This window comes from Scardinius erythrophthalmus, assembly GCF_964197995.2.
Source record: "Scardinius erythrophthalmus genome assembly, chromosome: 21".
Classification (NCBI taxonomy): Eukaryota; Metazoa; Chordata; class Actinopteri; order Cypriniformes; family Leuciscidae; genus Scardinius; species Scardinius erythrophthalmus.
In genome coordinates, this window is record NC_138241.1 from 4,699,863 (window position 1) to 4,722,572 (window position 22,710).

The following is a 22,710-nucleotide window of genomic DNA, read 5'->3' on the forward strand; positions in this document are numbered from 1 at the left end:
AAGAAAAGAAAGAAGCTCCAAATAGTTGCTTATATTTCTGGATCCAGCGCTTTCATCGTGTCCCCGAAATGAAAGTTCTTGTTTACCCAAAAATATGACACAATCTATCAATATTTACAATATTTCACTATTTTTCTTCACCTTTTCGTTGTGGAGCTCCGTTTCCCTGCGCACCTGTTCATTGAGCTGTAGATCCACTTGGGTTGCTTGTAAATGTCTGGCTGTGCTTTGGTGTCTTGGTTGGACAACTCAAGTTTGCAAACCCAGTGTGGCTCCAAACACCAAGTGCAAATAACAGGCATTCCCAGCAATGCAATTTGCAGCACTCCTCAGAGGCTCCTGTGCCAAGGGTACCACATTGAAAGTGACGGGTAAACCCTTTCCCCGGCTGGGACAGGCTTGCTTGCTTCGGGATTGGCCAACCTTTCCTCACAATATCCAGCTTTTCTTGAAAAGTCCGTCTTGAAAATGGCTTTGTAAGTAAGCGATCTGCGAATCAATTTCTTCTCCTCTGTCAGACATTGTGGTTTGAAAAATGTAAGAAATTGTAGTCTGCCTCGACCCAGATTCCACTCCTAAATATATTTTAGAATGAGCTCATCCCCAAAATGGCTTACTTATCATAGAGATGAAAGAAAGTCAGGTTATATTGTTTCTTCACCATTTGGGTTGATCACATCCTGAGCAAATGGTAGTCAATTGTAGATTGGGACTGGGTGTGGGACACAGAGAACCTTCTCAGACAATGGGGTGTCACAACTTCATTAACATACAGACCACAGCTGTTACAACAAGGGCAACTTCATTTACATTAAGAGTTGTAAACTGTGACAGGATAAAAGGTTTGAGATTTGGATGTTCTGGGTTCATTCTGACGCCGGTGAACCCAAGGTGCTTCCTGTACCCTTGCCTCTGCTATGCTGTAATAAACTTAATTTTTGAGATCTTCAACATCCACATCATTTTTTCTTACAAAAATAAAAACAGCGATATTTAACTACTACATGAATATATTTTATGTATCTTGTACAGTTCGCTACAGATGCGGTTTGCTAGCTCTGAATACTAGGAATAGTACGCACTCTGACCATCCAATCAAAGGACGTGAAAAGGCAGACGTTATTGTAAACCTGCTAGATGGCCACGGTGTCGCCATCTCGAAATCTGATTGGTTGATTGAATCTGATTGATTGGTTAAACCGCACAGTTTCATTGCCATTCATTTTTAAGCCACAGGCGCCCGCTCTATTGATTCTGAAGGCCTTAAGGCAGATTTCTTTGACCCTGGCAACACATGATGGCTGAAATATTATTTATTCAAAATAATTCCTTCGTTAATAATTCGTTACACATAACTTTATTATATTAAATATTAATCAAAAATGCTTCACACCTTCACAAAATCCACACACCCAACCCAAAATCCACACATTTAACACCGTAAAAATGACATAACAGCTTATAGTGTTTTGACCTCGACAACCCAACTGCATTTTACCGCAAACTTGCGACTAACGTTAGTTAACTTACCAAAGAAGGAGCAATCGCTTGTTTGCTAAGGGTTGGGACTCCAACATTAACACACTGACAACATTGCATTCAGAATAAAAATATTTTTTTGATCTCAGATGATCTCGTTTTCATGGAGACAGACATAAAAGGGAGGGGCTGTGTGTGTGTGTGTGTGTGTGATTGTGTCAGAGACGGAGGGAGAGAAGGGAAAGGAAATGCAGCTGAACGAATATGCTGCGTGTTTTAAATAGCGTAAAAAAAAAAGAATAACGAAACGCAATATGTGGCGGAAACACTGCTTGGTTAAAACTCTCTTCCACAATCTCCACCATCTCCTGCATTACAGTCTATCCTTATTTCTACTAACCATCTGTCTGAGTCTGATACTCCGTAACACATGGGCTCAACAAAAGCGTCAAACATACTTTCCCTCACGGAAGTGGCTTAAGAAGGAAAGGAAGCCACTACACCCTGAAAGACCATCTAAGACCGCAGACAGGTAACAAGAAGGAACAGTCACAGGATAGAAAGGTCTCAACCGTCTCGTCCCATGCATAAAACTAGAAACAAGTGAATGCTTACCCAAAGACATATTCCCTTAAAGACAGACCAGACTTTGGAGGGTGGCGTGAAAAAGGGCAAATACACTTCAGTGGTTTAACGGCAGACTCAGGAGCACGATGGAGCTCTTTGACTGCCTCGGGGGTCAAACCAGCTCCTTTATCCACGTGCTTGAGAATATCTCTGCTTTGTAACTCTGTGAGACAGCCATAGTGTGCAGCATTACCAGCTGCCATGTTAGAGTTCCCAATCCTGCAAGCTTTTGATGGCAGTTGAGGCCAAACTTACAGGAAGAAGCTGGCGAACTTATCCTCGATTGCTGGTATGCTAATATACATCTGATGCACTGAACCAATTTCATTGGTGAAGTCAGAGGTAGCTGCATTAGTAGTATACCAGTCTGCTTCTAAGATCTTGCACTTTGCCACAAGGAGAATGTGAAATGCAGCTACTGAAGTACAAATAATAGCAATGAAATAACTTTGAAGAAAGCACAGGCCATATAAATATCTTCTTAAAGGCGTGATGACGTGGATATACAATACAATGGATTGGCGTGTCTATACAGGCTTCAGACAATCGCTACCACCCATAGAATCAGCCACTATCGTAGCATCGAAGTCAACCTATCAAAGGGAACATAATGTCTGTGCATTTTTAGCTGTAATCATTATTTTTTTCAATTCACTCTGCCCACTCTGTTACAAACACTTTTGTAAACACGGATGATAGTCGGGTCAGCCTTGACTTTGGGTTTTAATGATGCTGTCGCTGTGGGTAGTGTGTATTTTTTCCTCGTTATGGAATAAAGCCTCATATCTGTCCTCTTTTTTTCTCTTCGCAAGCCGAAGGCCACACAAGCTCGAGGGCCCTTTTCAGACACAACTTCTCTCTGTAGCGTAAAATAGACAAAGTGGTTGTTAAAAAAGAACAAGAGTGTGTGTGAGAGAGCAAGAGCATGCTTGTGTTCTTCTGAATGCGCATGTGGGAGTGAAGAATGAGAGACTTAGCTTAGGGGACACTGTTATGGATGACCACAGTTCCTCAGGACCACACACCTGACCAATCCCACGCTCGCTGCCAACCACATACTCCCTGCCAACCCTGACTTACTTCGTGCTCTTTTAGTTCCAGACAAATCCTTTAATCATGATTTTTCTGTCTTGCACTTCCTTTGCTCTGGCATTTTAAGCCTGATAATTTTAAAATGTCCATACAAATAACTAGGGAGTCTGCAAGAATGTTTTCTCATGCGTGCTGTTCAGGCCGGCTTCTTTTTTTGGAGTTGTGTGGTCAAATGTGACAGAGAAATATTTATTGAGATTCACCCCATATGATTTTGACTGATTTTTTTATCATATATTAAATATATGTGCATTACTATAAGTGTACTTTGTTGTTTTGTTTATTTTATTTTTACAAAATGAAACAATTAATAAATGTTTCTGCATGCCAAAGATGCTATCCATAGGGATTAACGTGTTTAACCTGAGACATTTCTTCAACCAAACTCAGGTCATGTTCACACTGCAACAAAATACATTTGTCAGTCCTGCATTTGAGACCTTAACATGGTTGTGTTCACAAACACAGTTTGGTTAATTATCACATTGGGCCCACACTATTTGTAAATTGCTTGTAATTTGTTTATTTGTTATTACTGACTGTTTGCTTGAATGTTTTGAAGCTATATTTAGTTAATTGAAAATTACATAGAAATTACAAACATAAAATTGTTTTTATTTATTATTCCTTTGTAATTATTTAAAAAGTACTTTTAGTAAATAAGTAAATATATATATATATATATATATATATATATATATATATATATATTTTTTTTATTATTATAATTTTTTTTATTAAAATCGTTTCAACTAATTACCTAAAGGCACAGTGTGATAGAGACCCGAACGGTCACGAGGAGAATCGCACCATGAAGTAAAAACCAGGGCGATGTTGGCATCCAAAAAGATGTTTAACAGCAGATGTGCAAAAATGTGCAAATCGATATAAAAGAAATAAAAGATGTTATTAATAAAAACTAGAACTGTTTTGTACTGAAACAGTACAAACTCTCCTCTTTATCTGAGGCCAGAATTTCAGTGCATTTTTGCAGTGCTTTAATAACCTTATTCAAATCTCAAAAAGCATGATCCACCCAATCCCCCTTCCACTAGTGACGGCTGCCTGAAATACACACATTTTTCCGCCTATTAATTGGATAGTTTTTTTTTTTAATTAACTCTTGCTTTACCATGATTAATAAATACACAATATGATTAAGAACAAGAGTTAAAACAAAACAATAAGTACAAAAAAATAGGACGGATAAAACCAACACATACATTTGCACAATATTTCCAGAAATAGCTAAAATGAGCAGTGAGCACTGCAGTTCATGCTCTCCTTAAGGCCACTCCCACTCAGCTAAAACGAGAAATATAAAACAAATAGGAACAGTAAAAACAGTGATGGAAGGCAAATTCAGTGTCTGTCCATCACACAGTATGTAATGAAAAGTATGTATGAAAAAAGTGTCCCGATCAACCCCGAATTCACCCTAAATTTCGTTGCTAGCGGTCGCTTATTCAAAACTATATCAGCGTGAATGAGCATGGATTCGGTGCAATCATGGGAGTTGTCATCTTCACCTCCACAGCTGAAAGAAAGCAATCCGATGGGACTCAGGCAGAAATCATGTTTCATTGATGAGCTAATGTATTAAAGTTTTATTAATGTTACTGTGGTATAAATCAGGGCGAAGAGAGCCGGAGGAGCGATTTGCTAATAAATGGTAAAAATGGTAAATGGACTGCATTTATATAGCGCATTCACAGACCTATGGCCACCAAAGCGCTTTACATATAGCCTCACATTCACCCACTCATTCATACACCGACGGCGGTGTCAGCCATGCAAGGCGCCATCCAGCTCATCGGGAGCAGCTGGGGTTAGGTGCCTTGCTCATGGACACCTCGACACTTGGTCAGGTGGAACCGGGGATTGAACCACCAACCTTCCGGTTTGTAGACAACCTACATGAACCACTGAGCCACTGCTGCCCCTAATAAGAGACAGATACCTGTGCGATACACCGGCCTCGAGTCCCATGGGATGACGACAGTGAAGAGAGAGAGAGGACCAGGCCTGGGATATTTTACGTTGCTGTTTTAGGCCTTGTCCACACGAACATGGGTATTTTCAAAACCTCAGCTTTTTCTATGCGGTTTGGCCGTTCGTCCGCATGCAAATGCAGTATCAGGTCACTGAAACCGAACCTTTTTGAAAACTCCTGCCAGGGTAAGTAAGATTTTCAGAAACGGAGATTGTGGCTCGTGACGTCGGAGCGCGCACTGTTATCTTCTTTGTTTGACGTCAGATTGTGCGCCGGTATCTCCTTTGTTTACATGAGACGAGTCTGTGCAATGGCAGATCTAGCCAACATTTTGCTGCTAATAACAGGGGCTTATCACATGCAAACAGGGCTTATCACATGTATACAGATACATGCACCGTTCTCCCATTATATTGAACAGAGGCGTCAGAAATGCAATACTCCGCAGGACACCACTTATGACAACGCGGTGTTAGCCTACCGGAACGGGTAATAACCTTTTTTCAGGCTTTTGATTGGCCAACATGGCTTTACGGTTAGGGTTATATCACCACCTGTTGGTTTGGCATGCTCTTGACAGCACTTTCATGACATGTTTTTGTGTTTTCATGTGGACGTACATTTTTTTAAACCGTACTTGTGTGGATGAGAAAAACTCTGTACGTGTAAACTAGGCTTTAATTATGCTTATATGCCTCATTCAGCCGCTGGCGCTCCTCTCATTTTGTTGTTTATGTCTATTGCGATTAAAGTTACATTTAACGTTTGCCGGTTCCCGCCTTCTTCCTTCTTCACCTTCGGAAATTGAAGGTAATGACGCAATGAGGAGAGATCGTACACTGGTTAAAATAGCTGATTTCTCTGGATTGTAACATTGTTGGAAACGTTTGGGATAATGTAAGTACTCAAGTCAACAAAATATATAACACTGTGCTAATGGTTTTTGGATATTTTAATACAAAAATCCTACATATAGTGCCTTTAATAAAAAAAATAATAATAAAAAAATGTAGACCAGGAATGGTCACACAGTATCGAAACCGAAATGAATCTTGAGGTGCCTAACGATTCCCAGCCTTACTCAAGTAATGACTGCACTTTTCAGTGTCTTCTATATCAGATGTCCTCAAAAGTTAAATAACCACTAACACAACTTTCAGAAACACCACTGCTTGTGACTGCTTGGGATTCTAATGCAGGAATATTATAATGCCATATACAACTAGGCAAGATGAGTGTTGTTAATAGCTGTTTTTGCATAGTTTTTTTATTGTTGTTTTTTTCGTTCTAGAAACAATTTTGCATTTCTTTGTTCTCATTTCTTTTTTTTTTTCATTCATGTATTTTGAAAGCAACTGGATCACAGCATGTGTAATTTATACATGCTTTTGTTTGTTTCATCTACGGCTCTCCCAGAGACAACATTAGTGTGTGTCAGGGTTGTTATGTACAAGTTTTCAGAGGGAGAAATTATAATTTCCTGGGCTGCAACAACAAATAGATAAAATTGATAATAAACGATAATGGGAAAAACAAACAATGAAAATCGATTGAGTCTGCACGCTGTGCATGGAAAACATCCGCCAGTCACTTTACTTTACAGTCGTGAAAAAAGCATTGCCATGGACACATCTGTACTGGTTCATTTTCTGTTTCATGTAATTACTCTCACATGACAGGCAGTGCATTTATCATTTAAAGACACACACGCATATATAATGTTAAAAGGAATGAAGTGGACAAAAAGAGCATGCAAACCTATTAAAACTAATGTAATGGCAAATTTTTTGTCAGTCTTCACTTAAATGCCACATGATCCTTTGAAAATTATTCTAGTATGCTGATTTGCTGCTCAATAAACATTATTTCTTATTTTTGAAAACATTCTGCTTAAAATTTTCTGTGGAAACTGCGATACATATTTTTTTCCAGGATTATTCAATGAATAGAAAGTTCAAAAGACCAGCATTTCTTTGAAATATGAAACTTTTGTAATGTTATAAATATCTTTGCTGTAACTTTTGATCAATTTAATGCATCCTTGCTAAATGAATGCATTTAAATCACACCACCAGCAACAATGCTAAATCAAGACATAGTGATAATTATCCAACCCCATACATGCAGACACTGGCAATATCAACAACTCAAGTGTTGATTGCTGTATTTCACATGGAATTAAAAAAACAAAACAACAATTGTGCTTCCACTCCTTTATTATGAGGTTAGAATTGTTGCATTATTCCAAATGAATAGATTGAGTTTCACAAACAAATGTAAAGAGAATCACAAAAATGTATCAAATTCACAAATAAATCGATTAAGATCCACAAACAAATGAAAGAGTTTCACAAAAAAAAATGATAAAACTCACAAATAAATAATATGAGATTTGCAAATTAAAAATATATATTTACAAATGTTTTCTGTATTACAAACACAACTCTGCCTGGCATTTATTTGTGAACCGCTTTCTGTGCATTTGTAAATCGCTGCAAATCTATTTATTTGGAATAATGCAACAATTCTAACCCCATACTTTATCTCTTTATGAACTTTTTGATGCCTCAAGGTTGTAGTTACGTAGCTGTCAATGGAGGAACAGAATCTCTCAGATTTCATTAAAAGATCTTCATTTGTGTTCTGAAGATGAACGGGTTTGGAACGGCATGAGGGTGAGTAAATGATGACAGGATTTTCATTTTTGGGTGAACTAGCCTAACCCTTTAATTGAGAAGCACAAAAAGATCAAGTTGTCAGATAGTGACGACACCAATTACCCCACAGCAATTGACTACGCAAGACCATTTACCATTGAACACCTTTGGATAAAGATGCATGGTGATCTGATTTGTGTTGTAGAATTGTATGCAAAAGCTGGTTGGGCCATGTATAAACACTGAAGCAGGATAAATTGATGTTTTAAATGTGACCTGGCTATTTGTGTGTGTTTGTTTGCAGGGCTGAAGCAGTGACTCTTAATGACTGTCTCCAGCTGTCATATCTGCCATCTAAGAGGAACCACATGCTGCTGTTGTACCCCAGAGAAATCCTCGTCCTAGACCTGGAGCTCAGTCAAACCGTCGGAGTGGTCGCCATCGAGCGCTCCGGAGTGCCTTTTATACAGGTGTGTGTGTGAGCGAATGTAATAGACGGCGTGCTTTAATAGAATGGGTACCTTTTTTAGTTTGATAAAGTGATTTTTTTGTGTTTTAATGAACTACATTGTGCCATCTGAAAAAACAGATACAGGGATCTAGGTACAGTACACACAGGGCCTAAAACAATTTTTTTGCCACACCTGCCACAAAAGGAAATTGACCGGCCAAAAATATTTTTTATCAGCCATGACAAAAACAGTCAGTTATGACACCAACATTTTAAATACCAGTGGAAATTCACATTCCTCCAGATACCACAGCTAAAACTACTAGCTTAACTAATATAAATTTAATAGCCTACATTTTAAAAGACAAGTAAACAGTCAGTAATAAAATAAGAACAAACAATCAAATTAAAAGCACAAATAAATACAATACAACACATACAAATAAAATAAACAGTGCTCTTCAGCCAGGTCTAATAGTTTTCAGGTACCACAATTAAATAAAGTAGGCTAATCAAATAAATAACACAGCATAGTCTTCATATCCTTTTAAAGTTCAAGAGCAGTGAGTGTTTTTTCTTTGTCGTTTGTTGTTTGGTTAACATTAAAAATGCAGGATTATTAGGATGCTGTCACTTTAAGACCGAATGCACGCACGGATAATGTGTTTTGTGTTTGCGTTCACTTAAGACATAACAAACTATGTTTACTATGATACTCGCCGAGACAGGCATTTTTTGACATAATTGTTACTCGCCAACTGGCGACTGACACTATTTCATACAGTCGCCAATGCACTTGGCTAGTGTAAATTGTAGGCCCTGAGTACACACATTTACACAAATAAACCAAAAATGAACCAAAAACATGAATCAAAAACATTTCAGTGCAAGACACATCAATTTCTTTGCTTGTCGTGCACCATAAACACTGGTGGCTGTTAACAGACACTCATGCCACACAGATAGTGCTTCTCAAATGAAGAGCATGGGAGACGTGATTATTCTCCTTATGCTAAACACGAGTAGAAATGCTTAAAGAGACACAGAAGACCCTTGACTCTGACACCTCATTTACGGCACTCATTTAAGCAGATAGAGAAGCACTTATCAGAGATACTGCCATACAGACAGAATAATATTGTCACTATAAATATGGGCGAAGCGCTATTGTTCTGTGGTGGCTAAGCCCAAATACGGCTCGAGTGCTCAATGTGGAAAACATTAACCCAAATACATCACTATTCCCGAAAAACCCCCCACAAAAATACTACCTGCAACTGCAGATATCAATAAGCTACTCTCTGATAACTCGAGCAGCAGGCCTGGGAACACTGCGGATAGATACCTAACAACAGTTTTTGAGTAGTATGGAATTTCAAAGTCAATACCGAGCCAAGTGTAACTGTATAAGGAGTAAGTAAGAAGGCAAAGCTTTATATATATTACACCTTTTAAAAATATTGTTTAAAAAGTGCTTTACAGAAGAGAAATACATGTGTGCATTCACAGAAATGAAAATCATACATACACATATGATAGAGATAAGATAATAAAATGAAATACAATAAAATAAATCAAGGAAATGTCCTAGTGAACAAAAGTGTTTTGAGATACTTTTTAAAAGTGCATATTCAGCCAGTCGGTATCGGGCCGATACTGAGCTCATGCTCCGATACCAACAACCGATACCAGGCAGCGTTTGTACAGTACACTTGTGTCCAGACAAAGAAACATGGACCACAGAAAGTATAATGGGGATAAAAAAGAAGGCTGTCTATTAAGTAAATGTATCTTATTAGTGGAATATTAAATTAAATATAGTAACACATAGCTGTGGTGGGCGAGCTGATAAGAGAAAAACGAGCAGTGGATTGAGCGCGCAGCGGCACAGACGAGTACCAAAAATAAAAGTACTGGAAAAAGTGGTATCGGTGCATCCCTAGGGCGGGCTAGCAAATAATCCAAAAAATCAAAGAAAATATGACCTCCTACAATGGGACGTTTCGTGAAACAGTGATTTTGAGAGACGCCCGTTTCCAGCCTCAACATCTCCTAATTTTTTTGATTTTTGATTTTCTGAAGTAAAAATGACACTTTTCAAAGTTTTGATAGTTTCAGGGGGCTAAAATAACAGACGGAGCTGTTTTTACACAAAAAGTGTCTAGAACCGCCCATGTCGTTCATAGACACTTGACACAATGCCCAGTTCATGCATTTTATCAAATTAATTCCATATTTACACAGTAACAGTTGACATCACCTGTCCACTGTTTTTCACAATTATTTACACATATGCACTGTAAACGTGTGACACAAATGGCAGTTGTTTTTAGAATGATCCATTTAAATGTAATTTCTTGAGCATCTATGTGCATTCGATAATGCCAGTGTGTCTTTTGAACTGTTTTATTGTGTGTTGTTGATTAAATTTGTAATTAAACAAATTAAATTTAAAGCTTCCCGCCCTCCCCTCAATCAGAGTTCAGGCAAACATGCGCGCGCACACACACACACACACACACACACACACACACACACACACACACGCACGCACGCGTATGCATTAAGTGTTATAAAGCACTTGTCAGGAAGGCAATTTGCATGACTGATGGTGCAGCTGCAAGCTCTCATACTCTGAATCTAGGTTGACCGTGGGAGCCTGGCATAAGCCAGTAACACACACTGAAGGCTCACACATTCGTCCTAGTTCTTCTCTTACCAGAACCCAAATACTCACAACCAACGCTTGTTTTTAATATTCAGTGTACATAGAGGCAGATATGTGGTCCATTTGAAAATGCAAAACAGATATTGTTAAAAGAACAGTTTACCGAAACATGAAAATTCTCTCATTATTTACTCATTATCATGTTGTTTCAAAACCATATTCATTATTTTTCTTGGACAAGGAGTTGTGTAGCATGCTCCGATAGGAAGGATCCTTGTAATGTTAAAGGAACACGCCGACTTTTGGGGACTTTAGCTTATTCACCGTATCCCCCAGAGTTAGATAAGTCCATACACACCCTTCTCATCTCCATGCGTGCCGTAACTCTGTCTGACGCACCCACCGCTAGCCTAGCTTAGCACAAAGACTGGAGGTAAACGGCTCCAGCTAGCATACTGCTCCCAATAAGTGACAAAATAACACCAACATTTTCCTGTTTACATGTTGTGATTTGTATAGTCACAGCGTGTACAAATAACAAGGTCACATGAGACACAGCCATCTTCTAACCGTATACATACTGGGAACTATATTCTCAGAAGGCGAAGCACTGCTACTTCTGCGGAGTGATTTACTCCAACTCTGAGCGAACTCTCTGCTCCTCACCACAGGCTTCGCATGTGCTGCGATCAAATCACTCCGCCCAAGTAGCAGTGCTACACAACATGTAAATAGGAAAATGTTGGCGTTATTTTGTCACTTATTGGGAGCAGTATGCTATCTGGAGCCGTTTACCTCCAGTCTTTGTGCTAAGCTAGGCTAGCGGTGTGTGCGTCAGACAGAGTTACGGCACGCACGGAGATGAGAAGGGTGTGTATGGACTTATTTAACTCTGGGGGATACGGTGAATAAGCTAAAGTCCCAAAAAGTCGGCGTGTTCCTTTAAATAAGGAAAATCTGCAGTTCTAGCTATGTGGTCTGTGAAATTTAAATGATCGTCAATCACAACTCCAAGGTTTCTGGCTGTCCTGGATGGAGTTATGGTTGACGAACCTAGCTGGATGGAGAAGTTGTAATGAAGCGTTGAGTTGGCTGAGAACACAAGCAGTTCTGTCTTTGCAAGGTTGAGTTGAAGGTGATGGTCCTTCATTCTGGCTGGCTAATAACTGTCAGTGTCCTGGTAGTGGGAAACTTCTTGTTTATTGCCTTTTTTTGCTATCACATATTTTAGTAACCATCATAAATTAGGTATCATCCAGAAGCTTAAATGCTCCAAATCCATCCTATGAAGACCATTTTGAAATTGAACATTGCGTTAACATGGAAATTGTTTAAAACCTTTTAGCGGGCTTAATGTTTGTCATATCTACTTCAAATTTGCAACACAACTTGGTTAAACGTATGACTTAGATTTTTTTATATCAATCTAAGAACTCGTTTTTTTTGGTAAAATATATATTTTGTATATATAAGGTTTACTTCAGTACATTTGCTTTAATGTAAACTTAAACTTCTATAACTTTTTTACATTTTCCTATTTTGAAGTGCAATCACTTCTGCAATAACCTGCTGAGTTTCTTTAAAAAGAGAGCAACCTTAGGTCTGTATTCCAAACCATTCATGAATTACAAACATTTAAGTTCAGATCTGTGCTAAACAGGGGGTGACAGTTAACAGGTTAAGTATTAAAAAATAGCATTAAGATCGACAAAAGAGCTTCATATTTGGTGCTTATATTGCATTACACCATGCCTTATATATATATATATATATATAAATTAAGACTGTACATTTTTGTGATTTATATGATGCCTCAAATTTGGCTGGGAAAACACTGAAGCCTCTAATGCTTTCTGTCTTGTGTGTGTAGGTGATTCCTTGTGCCCAGAGAGATGCTCTCTACTGCCTCCACGAGAACGGTTGCGTCACCCTGCGTGTGTGTCGCTGCACAACACCTTCTCCTAATGAATCAGGCAAGACAGCCTTTGTTCCTTCACATCTGTTCTTCAGTCTGGGGCTGAGGCATATAAGTCATTTTACATCATAATTATGGTATACATAGTTAGTTAGATACTTTTATTGTCCACAAGGTGGAAATTTGTGTCTGGCTTCTCCATACAGACATCAACACAACAAATTCAAACTATATACACACATAACATTTCATCGTACACACACAAATATACATTCCCATATGTACATCTATATATGCCTACAAATCCATGTCTACTTCATTTCAACTTCATGACATTTACAGTTGGGACAAATGACATCTGATTTTGACACATTTTTCCTTGCCCATGGTTGCCTAAAAACGGCTCTTTGACGGTAACAACTGGAATTGAGAGTGTAGGGGATGAGAATGATCTTCTGTAATGCTTTGTTTTATTTGTAATATATGAATATCATTTAGTTGCTTTTGTAATCGTGTTTTCTACATTAAGCACTTTAAATAATTTTGCTTTACATTTAGCACTCAGATTTCCATACCATATAAAAGTCCCTGTTTTGTGGTTGTTCCAGTGACTGACCCAGAGCAGAATGTCCAAGAGTTGGTATACGATCTCCGCTCCCAGTGTGACGCTATTCGTGTGACTAAGACCGTGCGGCCCTACCGAGTGGTGATCTGTCCTGTCAATGAGAACAGTGCCGCCCTGGTGGTCAGTGATGGAAGGGTGATGCTGTGGGAGCTCAAAGCTCATGCCAGCAAAGTTTCATCCAACCTGAGGTACAGTTTTTCAAAACATATTAAAGTACTGAATATGAAAACAATGGGTTCTTCAGTTTCACATAGACAATTAATAAATCAAAAACCCCTGCAAAACCTGTTGGTTGAACTGATTTACAGTGGTAGACATGTAGCAGACTTACAAATTTTACTATAATGAAGGCTTTGCTGATTTTACTTGCTATACTTTCTTGGAGCATCAAAAAAACGTTTAAATCTAATTTAATTAATCGGACTTATTCAGCATATTACTTTCTGACTTAACCAATGGCGTTAGTTTTCGATCTTGTTATTGAGAAGAATATGATTTCACTGGTATTGGTATCGACTACTGAATTTTCATATCAGGACAACCCTACATAAAACACACCAATAAATTCTGATTAGATTTTTTATAGCCGGTTTTTAAAAGCACAATAAAAAGATGCATTTTTATGAAACTTAACATGCCCAAGATATATTTCATCCCAAAATCCAGATAAAAAAATAAATAAGAAGTTATATTTTGCCAAAAGAAATTGAAACCTGTTTGAGGACCATGCTGCACTGTGATATTCCCATGGTCATTTAAAGGGGTCATGACATGGATTTTTTAATTATTTTTAATGTTCCATATATATATGCAGAAAAACAATTATTTTCCACATTCATTCTGACCCTCTATCTGGAATGATAAGTTTCTAATGTCCGGCTCCTCAGTCATTATAATGGCTTCTATTTGATTTTTCCACGACATTCTCATTCAGTGTAGGCATATGTCAGCTGTTAAGCGACTGAACGCCAGTGGGTGGGGCCTATGGTGCGATGATGTAAAACTATTCGTCGATGTCTTGCTCTGGAGGCGGGCATATGCAAATGTATTTTCCCGTGTGATGTCACAGATCCCTCAATATCAAAACAAGTCGTTTTTGGAGCTTGATTAAATAAATGCTTTGTTTATAATGAGGAGGTTTTGAGCTATGAAAAAATATTTTTTTAATGGTACAAAGACCTCTATTATGTCAAAAGATCAAGGCAAATTTGATTTCTCATGTCATGATAACTTTAAAATTCAAGTCATCTTTATTTTAATAGCGCTTTATTACACGGCTCTGTGGAATACTTGTTTCTGATTGGTCAATAGCGCTATCCAGCGGTAAGTTATTCCCAGATAACAACCGCTGAAAACAGCTAACGCAGGCTCATCTGGGTTACTGACGTCAGCAGCGCTATACGCCTACTAGGAACGGTTTTCTTCGTGGATGTTTTGCATTTGATGAGCTAATAAAATTTTAAAACTCAGTCGAATCAATATTTTGTGTACAGTTATTTAATTATGCCATCCAGTATCATGGACTCGCTCTCTCTGGTTTCATACAAATGCAGCGGCTGCCATTTTGTGACTATTGTTTTGTACACAGTTGGATTATGAGATAGAAACAGCTATGATTTTAAAACGGTTTAATCTGAAATCAATATATCTTATCCCCATAATTATTTATGTGGTGAAATGCTGTGTATTAAGCGATATGTATGACTATATACCATATCTCTTAAATGTCCGTTTAGTTTGAACTTGCCGCTGCAACTGCTCTCACCGCAGAAGCTTTGCGTTTAAAGACCTAATAAAATATTTCAACTCAGATCAATATTTCATGTCTAATTATTTAATTATGTGGCAAGTAGCCGTGTAATAAGCGGGAAAATGTACATCCAGCCGGTGGTTCTCTCAAACTAACCCCCTTCAGGCTGATCAAGACCTCTGCTTCGCGTCGGGGTCCTCACCATCCTGTTGGGGGTTATTTTTAGAGAACCACTGGCTGGATGTACATTATCCCTTTGTTGTAAAGTTTTTCTTTCTTCAAAGCAGAGACCAGGAGACAGTTGGGATCGCGTTCAACGGAAGTTATTCTTTATTGAGAACTCCTCTGTACGTGGCTGTAGAAACTTCCAACATGATCTGTCTAAAACATTATACATTGTAGCTATATACATTCCAAGGGGGAGGGATTACATAGAGGCGGGAACTCTGAATAAAGCATGCAAATGAAGTGGGAACACACCCTACTCTGAGTCCAATTGAATCAGCATAACTATTCACATGCTGATACTGGCCAGGAACTCCAATTCCAAAAGCCATCCCAGAGCCATTAAAGACAATAGGTGAAAGTCAATCAACCTAACGACTCAACGTCTGGGCTCCGAAAGGTGAGAATCAAGTGATCTGACTTATTTAAAACACAATAGAGAAAACAAGTCTGGCAGGAAAGGAGACTCTTTGCTGGAGACTCAATAATCATCTGAAATCAGTCTACTAAACTTTATCAGTTTATATACTATTGCAGTGGAAAAACTAAATTAAACTTTTAATAAAAATGTAATCCAACACTTCCCCCTTTGAGAGTTCTAATAACTCTCACAAAAATACAAATTTATACACTTAAAAGTTAATTCTTGTAACTTGTGTAAATTACAGGCACGTGTAACTTATTCTGTGTTGTGTCCTTGATTTACATGAGTGTCATAGTTCTTCTCAAAACCATAACTGTTGACACCTGCGACGCAGGGTGTAAAATGTCATATAAACTACATGATTACACAGAAAACCATGTAGCATAAGAGTGGAATTCTTGAAAGTCCATGGCGCCTGAATAGCTGTGAAGTCTGTTTCCTGTAGCGTCCATTTCCCACGTAGAGTCGCTCTGATGACTCGTCCCTCATGAGGCTTGTTCATGGAAATCTGAGGTGATGCTTTACACCAGGTTTCTGCTTGCGAAGACATCAACACATTCGAGTAACACAAGAAAACAAAGAAACAGCAGAACAGCAATATTCATGCATAGACTTCATCCTTCCATAAGTCATTTGATCGTATAGTGGTTTTAAGTCTGATTTAGACACATAAAGTTCATTCTTGTAACTGGTGTAAGTTACAGGCACATATAACTTGCTCTGTGTTGTTCATCTGTAATTGCATGCTGACACAGAAACAAACATGCAATTTAGGGTCCGTGAATTTTCTGCGTTGTGTATTTTTCATTTTCTTTTGTGATAGTTCGTTCAGCAGTGGGTCTGGTTGTCTTCTTGAGGTTGGGGCTTCATACGCAGATGAGACGGTCGCTGCATATGGATCTTGAAAAAGCCATCAAGTTTTATCTGCACACTGTAAGACAGAAAACAGAAAAACAGAGAGCAGTATTTCTTCAAAACACTACGGTTGTAGCAGTTTAAACACAATGGTTCTATCGTTTTCAGAGTGTACTGTTGTCGTTTCATTCTTTCCCTATTTCTTAATTGATTTGACACCTATGGACCAGTGAGGTAAGGATGGACTAAATGAGGAAAGGCCTATGAGGTAGTGTCTTCACCCTGGATTGGCCCCCGACGCCTGTTGCGTCAGTTCTTTCCAGGGCCCTCACTGAACCGTGTCCTATTCTGTCCCTGTGTTGTGCACACACTGTACAGTGTGTGAGAAAATTGGCACATTTTCATTCTCCAGTGAAACATCAGTCTTAATAGACATCATATAGAGCATGGAGGTCTGATTGTAGTGTTCTGCAGTGTAACATTTATGGCTGTGAGTTTTCTGAATGTCCCCCAAACAAAGGCTGTGACAGTCACTTTCCTTTTGTTCTATTAAACAAAAAAAAATAAGTCTTTCATCTTTGTTGTAAGTTACTGGGGAGATTAAGCAATCACAGCCCAAATTGTTAACACCTCAAAAAGCTTACCCACGAGTCCAGTGACGAGGGGAGGGGTTGCTTCAAAGTAGCAAACAAATGTAGCAAGAGCTGCATAACATTGTTAACTTGTCTTAAGTTATTTTTATTTTTTCGACATTCTTTTCCAAAATGTCCGTGCTTGCCACAGTAAGAACAACTGGCTTCTCTAGGACTTTTGCGTTTCTTTGGCTTCTCTGAGTTAACCTTAAAGGATGCTGCTGCAATTTTTACTCTTGCCTTGACATCAAAGTCTCTTTCCCAAATAGCTAAACTGTCCAAGTTGTCTTGCAGGGTTCTATTTGACCATGTAAGATCTAAGAAAGGCAATGCATTTCTATGTTCTGACAAAAGACCATCGGACCATGTGCGAACTAGAGGACCATTATGACCTAACACTTTCTCTGAAGTGTCGGCAATTCCGCTGTAAGCGGCAGCGGTCTGGCAAAATCTTTCTGTGTACTCACAAACAGTTTCATCCTCCTTCTGTACACAATTAGTGAGCTTTGACCAGTCCACCTTCGGTCCAACAATGTTTTTTAACACTTTAACAACTTCCTCTCTCAATTCATCTTTACTGGCCTGTTGCAGTTCAGAATTATTTACAGCACTTTCAAAATCATTGAATTCTGACTCAGTCAAGATCTGTGATATTAGCTGGGTGACTTCAGCTAGAGTCATATCATAGAGCCGCATTTTGCTGATCAATGCTCTTCTAAACTCAGAAAAATTTCTTTGCACTGATGGCAAACTTTCAGCAATTCTCTCAATCTCTTTAGGACCTAAAGATGTTTTGATTGCTTGTGGCTGCAATATGGGGGTTGCAAATGGAACTGTATCAACACCTTTTCCCTGAGGCTTTTGTCTAGCTACGCACACTTCAACTGCATTTACATCTGTATTGACATTGTCCTCTATACTATCAAAAGACTGTAAATCAGGATAGCTTTCCTCTGACTGTTGGTCTTCTAAATCACATTTGGTTGAGGCTTTGTTATGGCCCACGTTTGTCTTGAGACAGGACACCTGAGTCTGCAATTGTTTGATCTGTTCTTTCAACTTAGCAATACACTGCGCTTGTTCTTGTGCAATGGATAAGCTAAATTCTCGGTGACAACCGATGATGCCTTTCAGATTTTTCTTCCTGATACATGCACTCAACACTTTCTTGCAATCTTCAATTGACCACACTTTCTCTGGATCAATGCCAAATTTCTTGGTTAAATTCAATCTGACTGGCTTAGTCACGATGGAGTCCATGTGCTCTGATAACAAAGACTTGAATTCACTATCTGTCCAAAAAGGTGTAATCTGTCTAGTACTTTTCCTAAACATTTTGTGAATTTTTTTGTTACCACAAACAAACACTAAAAAAAACTTCTCTCTACTGTCTTGCAAACATAGGGTACAATCTTATTAGCACAAGAAGCTAAATCTAATTCTAAAGCTAATTCTCTAGCTTACAGATAGGTCTTCTCTAGCAAGAGCATACACACAATATTAACATGTAACTGTTAATCTTCCCTGCCAACAACAGGGGGTAAATTTCATCTCTAAAAGAAAAACTTTTTTAGAGGCTTATCTTTAGTTAACCAAACTCTACAGCTGTTTGTTAACTTCTTCTCTGAACGGCGCAGAGGAAAACATTTGTACTGGTCTGCATTGGTTCTTTTAATGGAGTGAAACTCACCGAGTCTTTCATTTGTAGAGAAAGATTCCGTCTGGAAAAAAATCAGTCTTTGAGATCTTTTTGGAGCTTGAAGTTTTCAATCTGGATTCAGAAGATTCAGTCTGGAACTCAGTCAGCTTCGTTGAGATCTTTGAGCTTGAAGTTTCAAGATGCAGTTCTTTGAGTTTCCTTTTTCTCCATCCGGGTCACGGCACCATCTGTTGTAAAGTTTTTCTTTCTTCAAAGCAGAGACCAGGAGACAGTTGGGATCGCGTTCAACGGAAGTTATTCTTTATTGAGAACTCCTCTGTACGTGGCTGTAGAAACTTCCAACATGATCTGTCTAAAACATTATACATTGTAGCTATATACATTCCAAGGGGGAGGGATTACATAGAGGCGGGAACTCTGAATAAAGCATGCAAATGAAGTGGGAACACACCCTACTCTGAGTCCAATTGAATCAGCATAACTATTCACATGCTGATACTGGCCAGGAACTCCAATTCCAAAAGCCATCCCAGAGCCATTAAAGACAATAGGTGAAAGTCAATCAACCTAACGACTCAACGTCTGGGCTCCGAAAGGTGAGAATCAAGTGATCTGACTTATTTAAAACACAATAGAGAAAACAAGTCTGGCAGGAAAGGAGACTCTTTGCTGGAGACTCAATAATCATCTGAAATCAGTCTACTAAACTTTATCAGTTTATATACTATTGCAGTGGAAAAACTAAATTAAACTTTTAATAAAAATGTAATCCAACACCTTACTTATATAAGGCAGATTGTTTCAAAGCAGCTTTACAGGGATCAGCAGGGAAATAATGATTCAATGATTCAAACATAGTTCAATGCGGCTGCAAGAGCTCTAAAAAGAAAGAAAAAAATGTAATTGTTCAGCTTCAGTGATGATTCAGTTCCGTTTTAAAGATCATCAATTATTAAATTTGTTCAATTCGGCTATAAAGCAGCTCTGGAGAAAACAGTGATGTCATCTTCCAGCTCAGTTCAGTTCTCGTCACATACTGTCAGTCCAGTCAATAATATTGAATATTAAGTAAAAAAAAAAAAAACATACTGTTATTTAAATTGTGCAGTTGTAGTCAGATTTCTTATACTGTTTATATGTTTGTTTTAATAAAATGTATTGTATTTTTCATGTTTTGTGATCCACTATACATTTTGTTTCTCTCAGTTCTGGCTTGCCTCCTTTGTATTCTCCTGTGAATTTCTGTGGGACACCTTTACGTCAGAATCAAAAATGCATCCCGGATCTTTCCCTGAATACAATGATTGGTAAGATAGCCATCCGACCCTGACCCAAACAAACACACACACACACACACACACACACACACACACACACACACACACACACACACACACACACACACACACACACACACACACACACACACACACACACTCACACTCACACTCACACTCACACTCACACTCACACACACACTCACACACACTCACACACTCTTTTCTTTTCTTCCACATGATTGCCTTATCCTGGCTTCTAAATATAACTCATTTAAACAGTCTCAGGCTTCATTCTCCTAGCCTTTGAGTTGAGGAGATATTTCCAGGCTGAAGACCCTGTGGCCTCACTCTGCTATCTGTCTTTTACAGTATCTGCACATCTTATTTTCCCTTTTAGAAGCCCAGCACTGATAACACTCATAGCCTGTGGCCTGGTTTATCTCCTGTTGTGTCTTTAATCATAGGCATTTGGTGGGCGTTTGGGTCTTAAAAGAAGAGTTCTAAACCTGAATTATTTTCTTTCTTCTTTGGAACACAAAAAGAGGATTTTGAAGAGTTATGCTGGTCACTCTTTTCCAAGCAGTTACAATAAATGGGGACTGATGCTTTCAAGCATCAAAAACAATGCAAAAGCACTATAAAAGCCGTGCACAAACTGAGGAGGACTGTGGGTGTCGGTCAAATATCAAATATTTGTGTACAAGTTAATTTGAATTATTTATTAATATTTTATTTGCAATTGGTTTATATATATATATAAAAAAAAAGTAAGCAGTCAGAAAGACTGAATTTAATGAACTATAATACAATCATTTATTTCAACATTTTAATGTCATTTCAGGCTACATGTTCTTTAAAATCATTAAAAAATCATGCATGTTCATTTTTGTTACTGTTAAATCTATTTACTGTTGCATTAATAAGTTCACATGCCACTTACAGAATCTCTAAAGTGTTAATAATTTTAACAAAATAGGAGGGTCATAAAAATGTGCATGTTATTGTCTTGTACTATCCTGAAAAGGCTATTTTACATAACAGATGTTTTCATATAGTCCACAGGACAAAATAATAGCTGAATTAAAGATCTGGATGTAATGGCCTGCTTCTCTCTTTTCGCTCAGCTGCCTCAAAGAGCTGCTCTGTTGTTTCATTTAGATCAATTATGTGATCTGTCGCTGTTCCAGGTCACAGTCTGATTTCTGGAGTGGACTCCCCGCGACCCCTGGCAGATCAACAGGAGGTACATCTGAAGTTCCTGTTGACAGGGCTGTTGTCTGGCCTGCCCCTGCCCCCCTTCTCCCTGCGGATGTGTCCTCCGCTCACCACCAAGAACATCAACCACTACCAGCCCTTACTGGCCGTGGGTGAGTACTGCACATGCAGAGACCACACACTTTCCCCCTCCATTATATAGCTGACATTTAAAAATGCACACACACACGGTAAAGTACTGGTGTGCAATCTCAACTCTCATCAAATAGAACAGATAAAGACACTTTAAAGACCTGGACAGTGGCTTTGGGTGTTGTTTGTCTGTGTCATGGGCGTCAAGCCCAGAATCAGTTTAGTTTGGCAGAAATGCCTTTTGTCTGTAACTGATCAGGAGTTATTCGGTAAAAGTTGGTTATTCTTAACTTCCTTTAACTTCCTTTTAATTTCCTTAAAATGTCTGTCTTCCCCCTTTCCCTCCTCATACACAACTTCAGTCTATCCTAGAATATATTTTTCTGGTAGCAGTTCAGCTAAAATACGATTGGTCTCTTCATTGCCCTAGCTTTAGAAAATGATTGGCTACAGGAAGTCTATTCAGAGATTATGTTATCAAAATTGATAACAACCCCTGCATCTGTATTATTATCTTTCAATATGTGCAGCATTCAACGAAAAAAGTATTGTAATAAAATGAATTATAGAGAGTAAATCACGGAAACTTCTAAGACTGGCCATTTTAATATCAGCATAAGGTAGGATACATGTTTAGATTTCTCGGTTCATTTACGTGGATTTATTATAGGTTGCCACTTCTATAAACTCATGTGACATTCATTTAAATAAGGTTTTTATAGTATATAAAAATAAATCATTAGAAAACATATGTGATGCTTGCAACCACAGCTCGGCCTTGTGTAACACCCACTTCTAGAAAACACACACACTACTACTGACACATAAAATCACAGAGTCAGGTGTTCAGGATTGTAAGTCAAACATTGTTTAGAAAACTAGTCCGATACAGTCATTCATTTAATCAATTCATTCAAATCACTGATTCGTTCAGGAATGAAGTGACTGCCTAAATAAATGGGCCATTGAATTACTGACTCATCCAATTCTTTTAAAAAGGCAGATTGATTTAGTAAAATAACAGCGGGTG

The 22,710-nt window shown here is 38.4% G+C and overlaps 1 protein-coding gene across 1 annotated transcript in view; it reads left to right on the forward strand.

Moving 5' to 3' along the window:
• The window catches only part of wdr11 (WD repeat domain 11), a 113,598-nt gene that overhangs the window by 32,883 nt on the left and 58,005 nt on the right, over positions 1 to 22,710 (forward strand). The window contains exons 6-10 of the mRNA XM_081351297.1: positions 8,153 to 8,318; positions 12,838 to 12,940; positions 13,491 to 13,695; positions 20,260 to 20,360; positions 21,521 to 21,700. Of these exons, the coding sequence (XP_081207423.1) occupies positions 8,153 to 8,318; positions 12,838 to 12,940; positions 13,491 to 13,695; positions 20,260 to 20,360; positions 21,521 to 21,700 (755 nt within the window). The remainder of the gene's footprint in view (positions 1 to 8,152; positions 8,319 to 12,837; positions 12,941 to 13,490; positions 13,696 to 20,259; positions 20,361 to 21,520; positions 21,701 to 22,710) is intronic.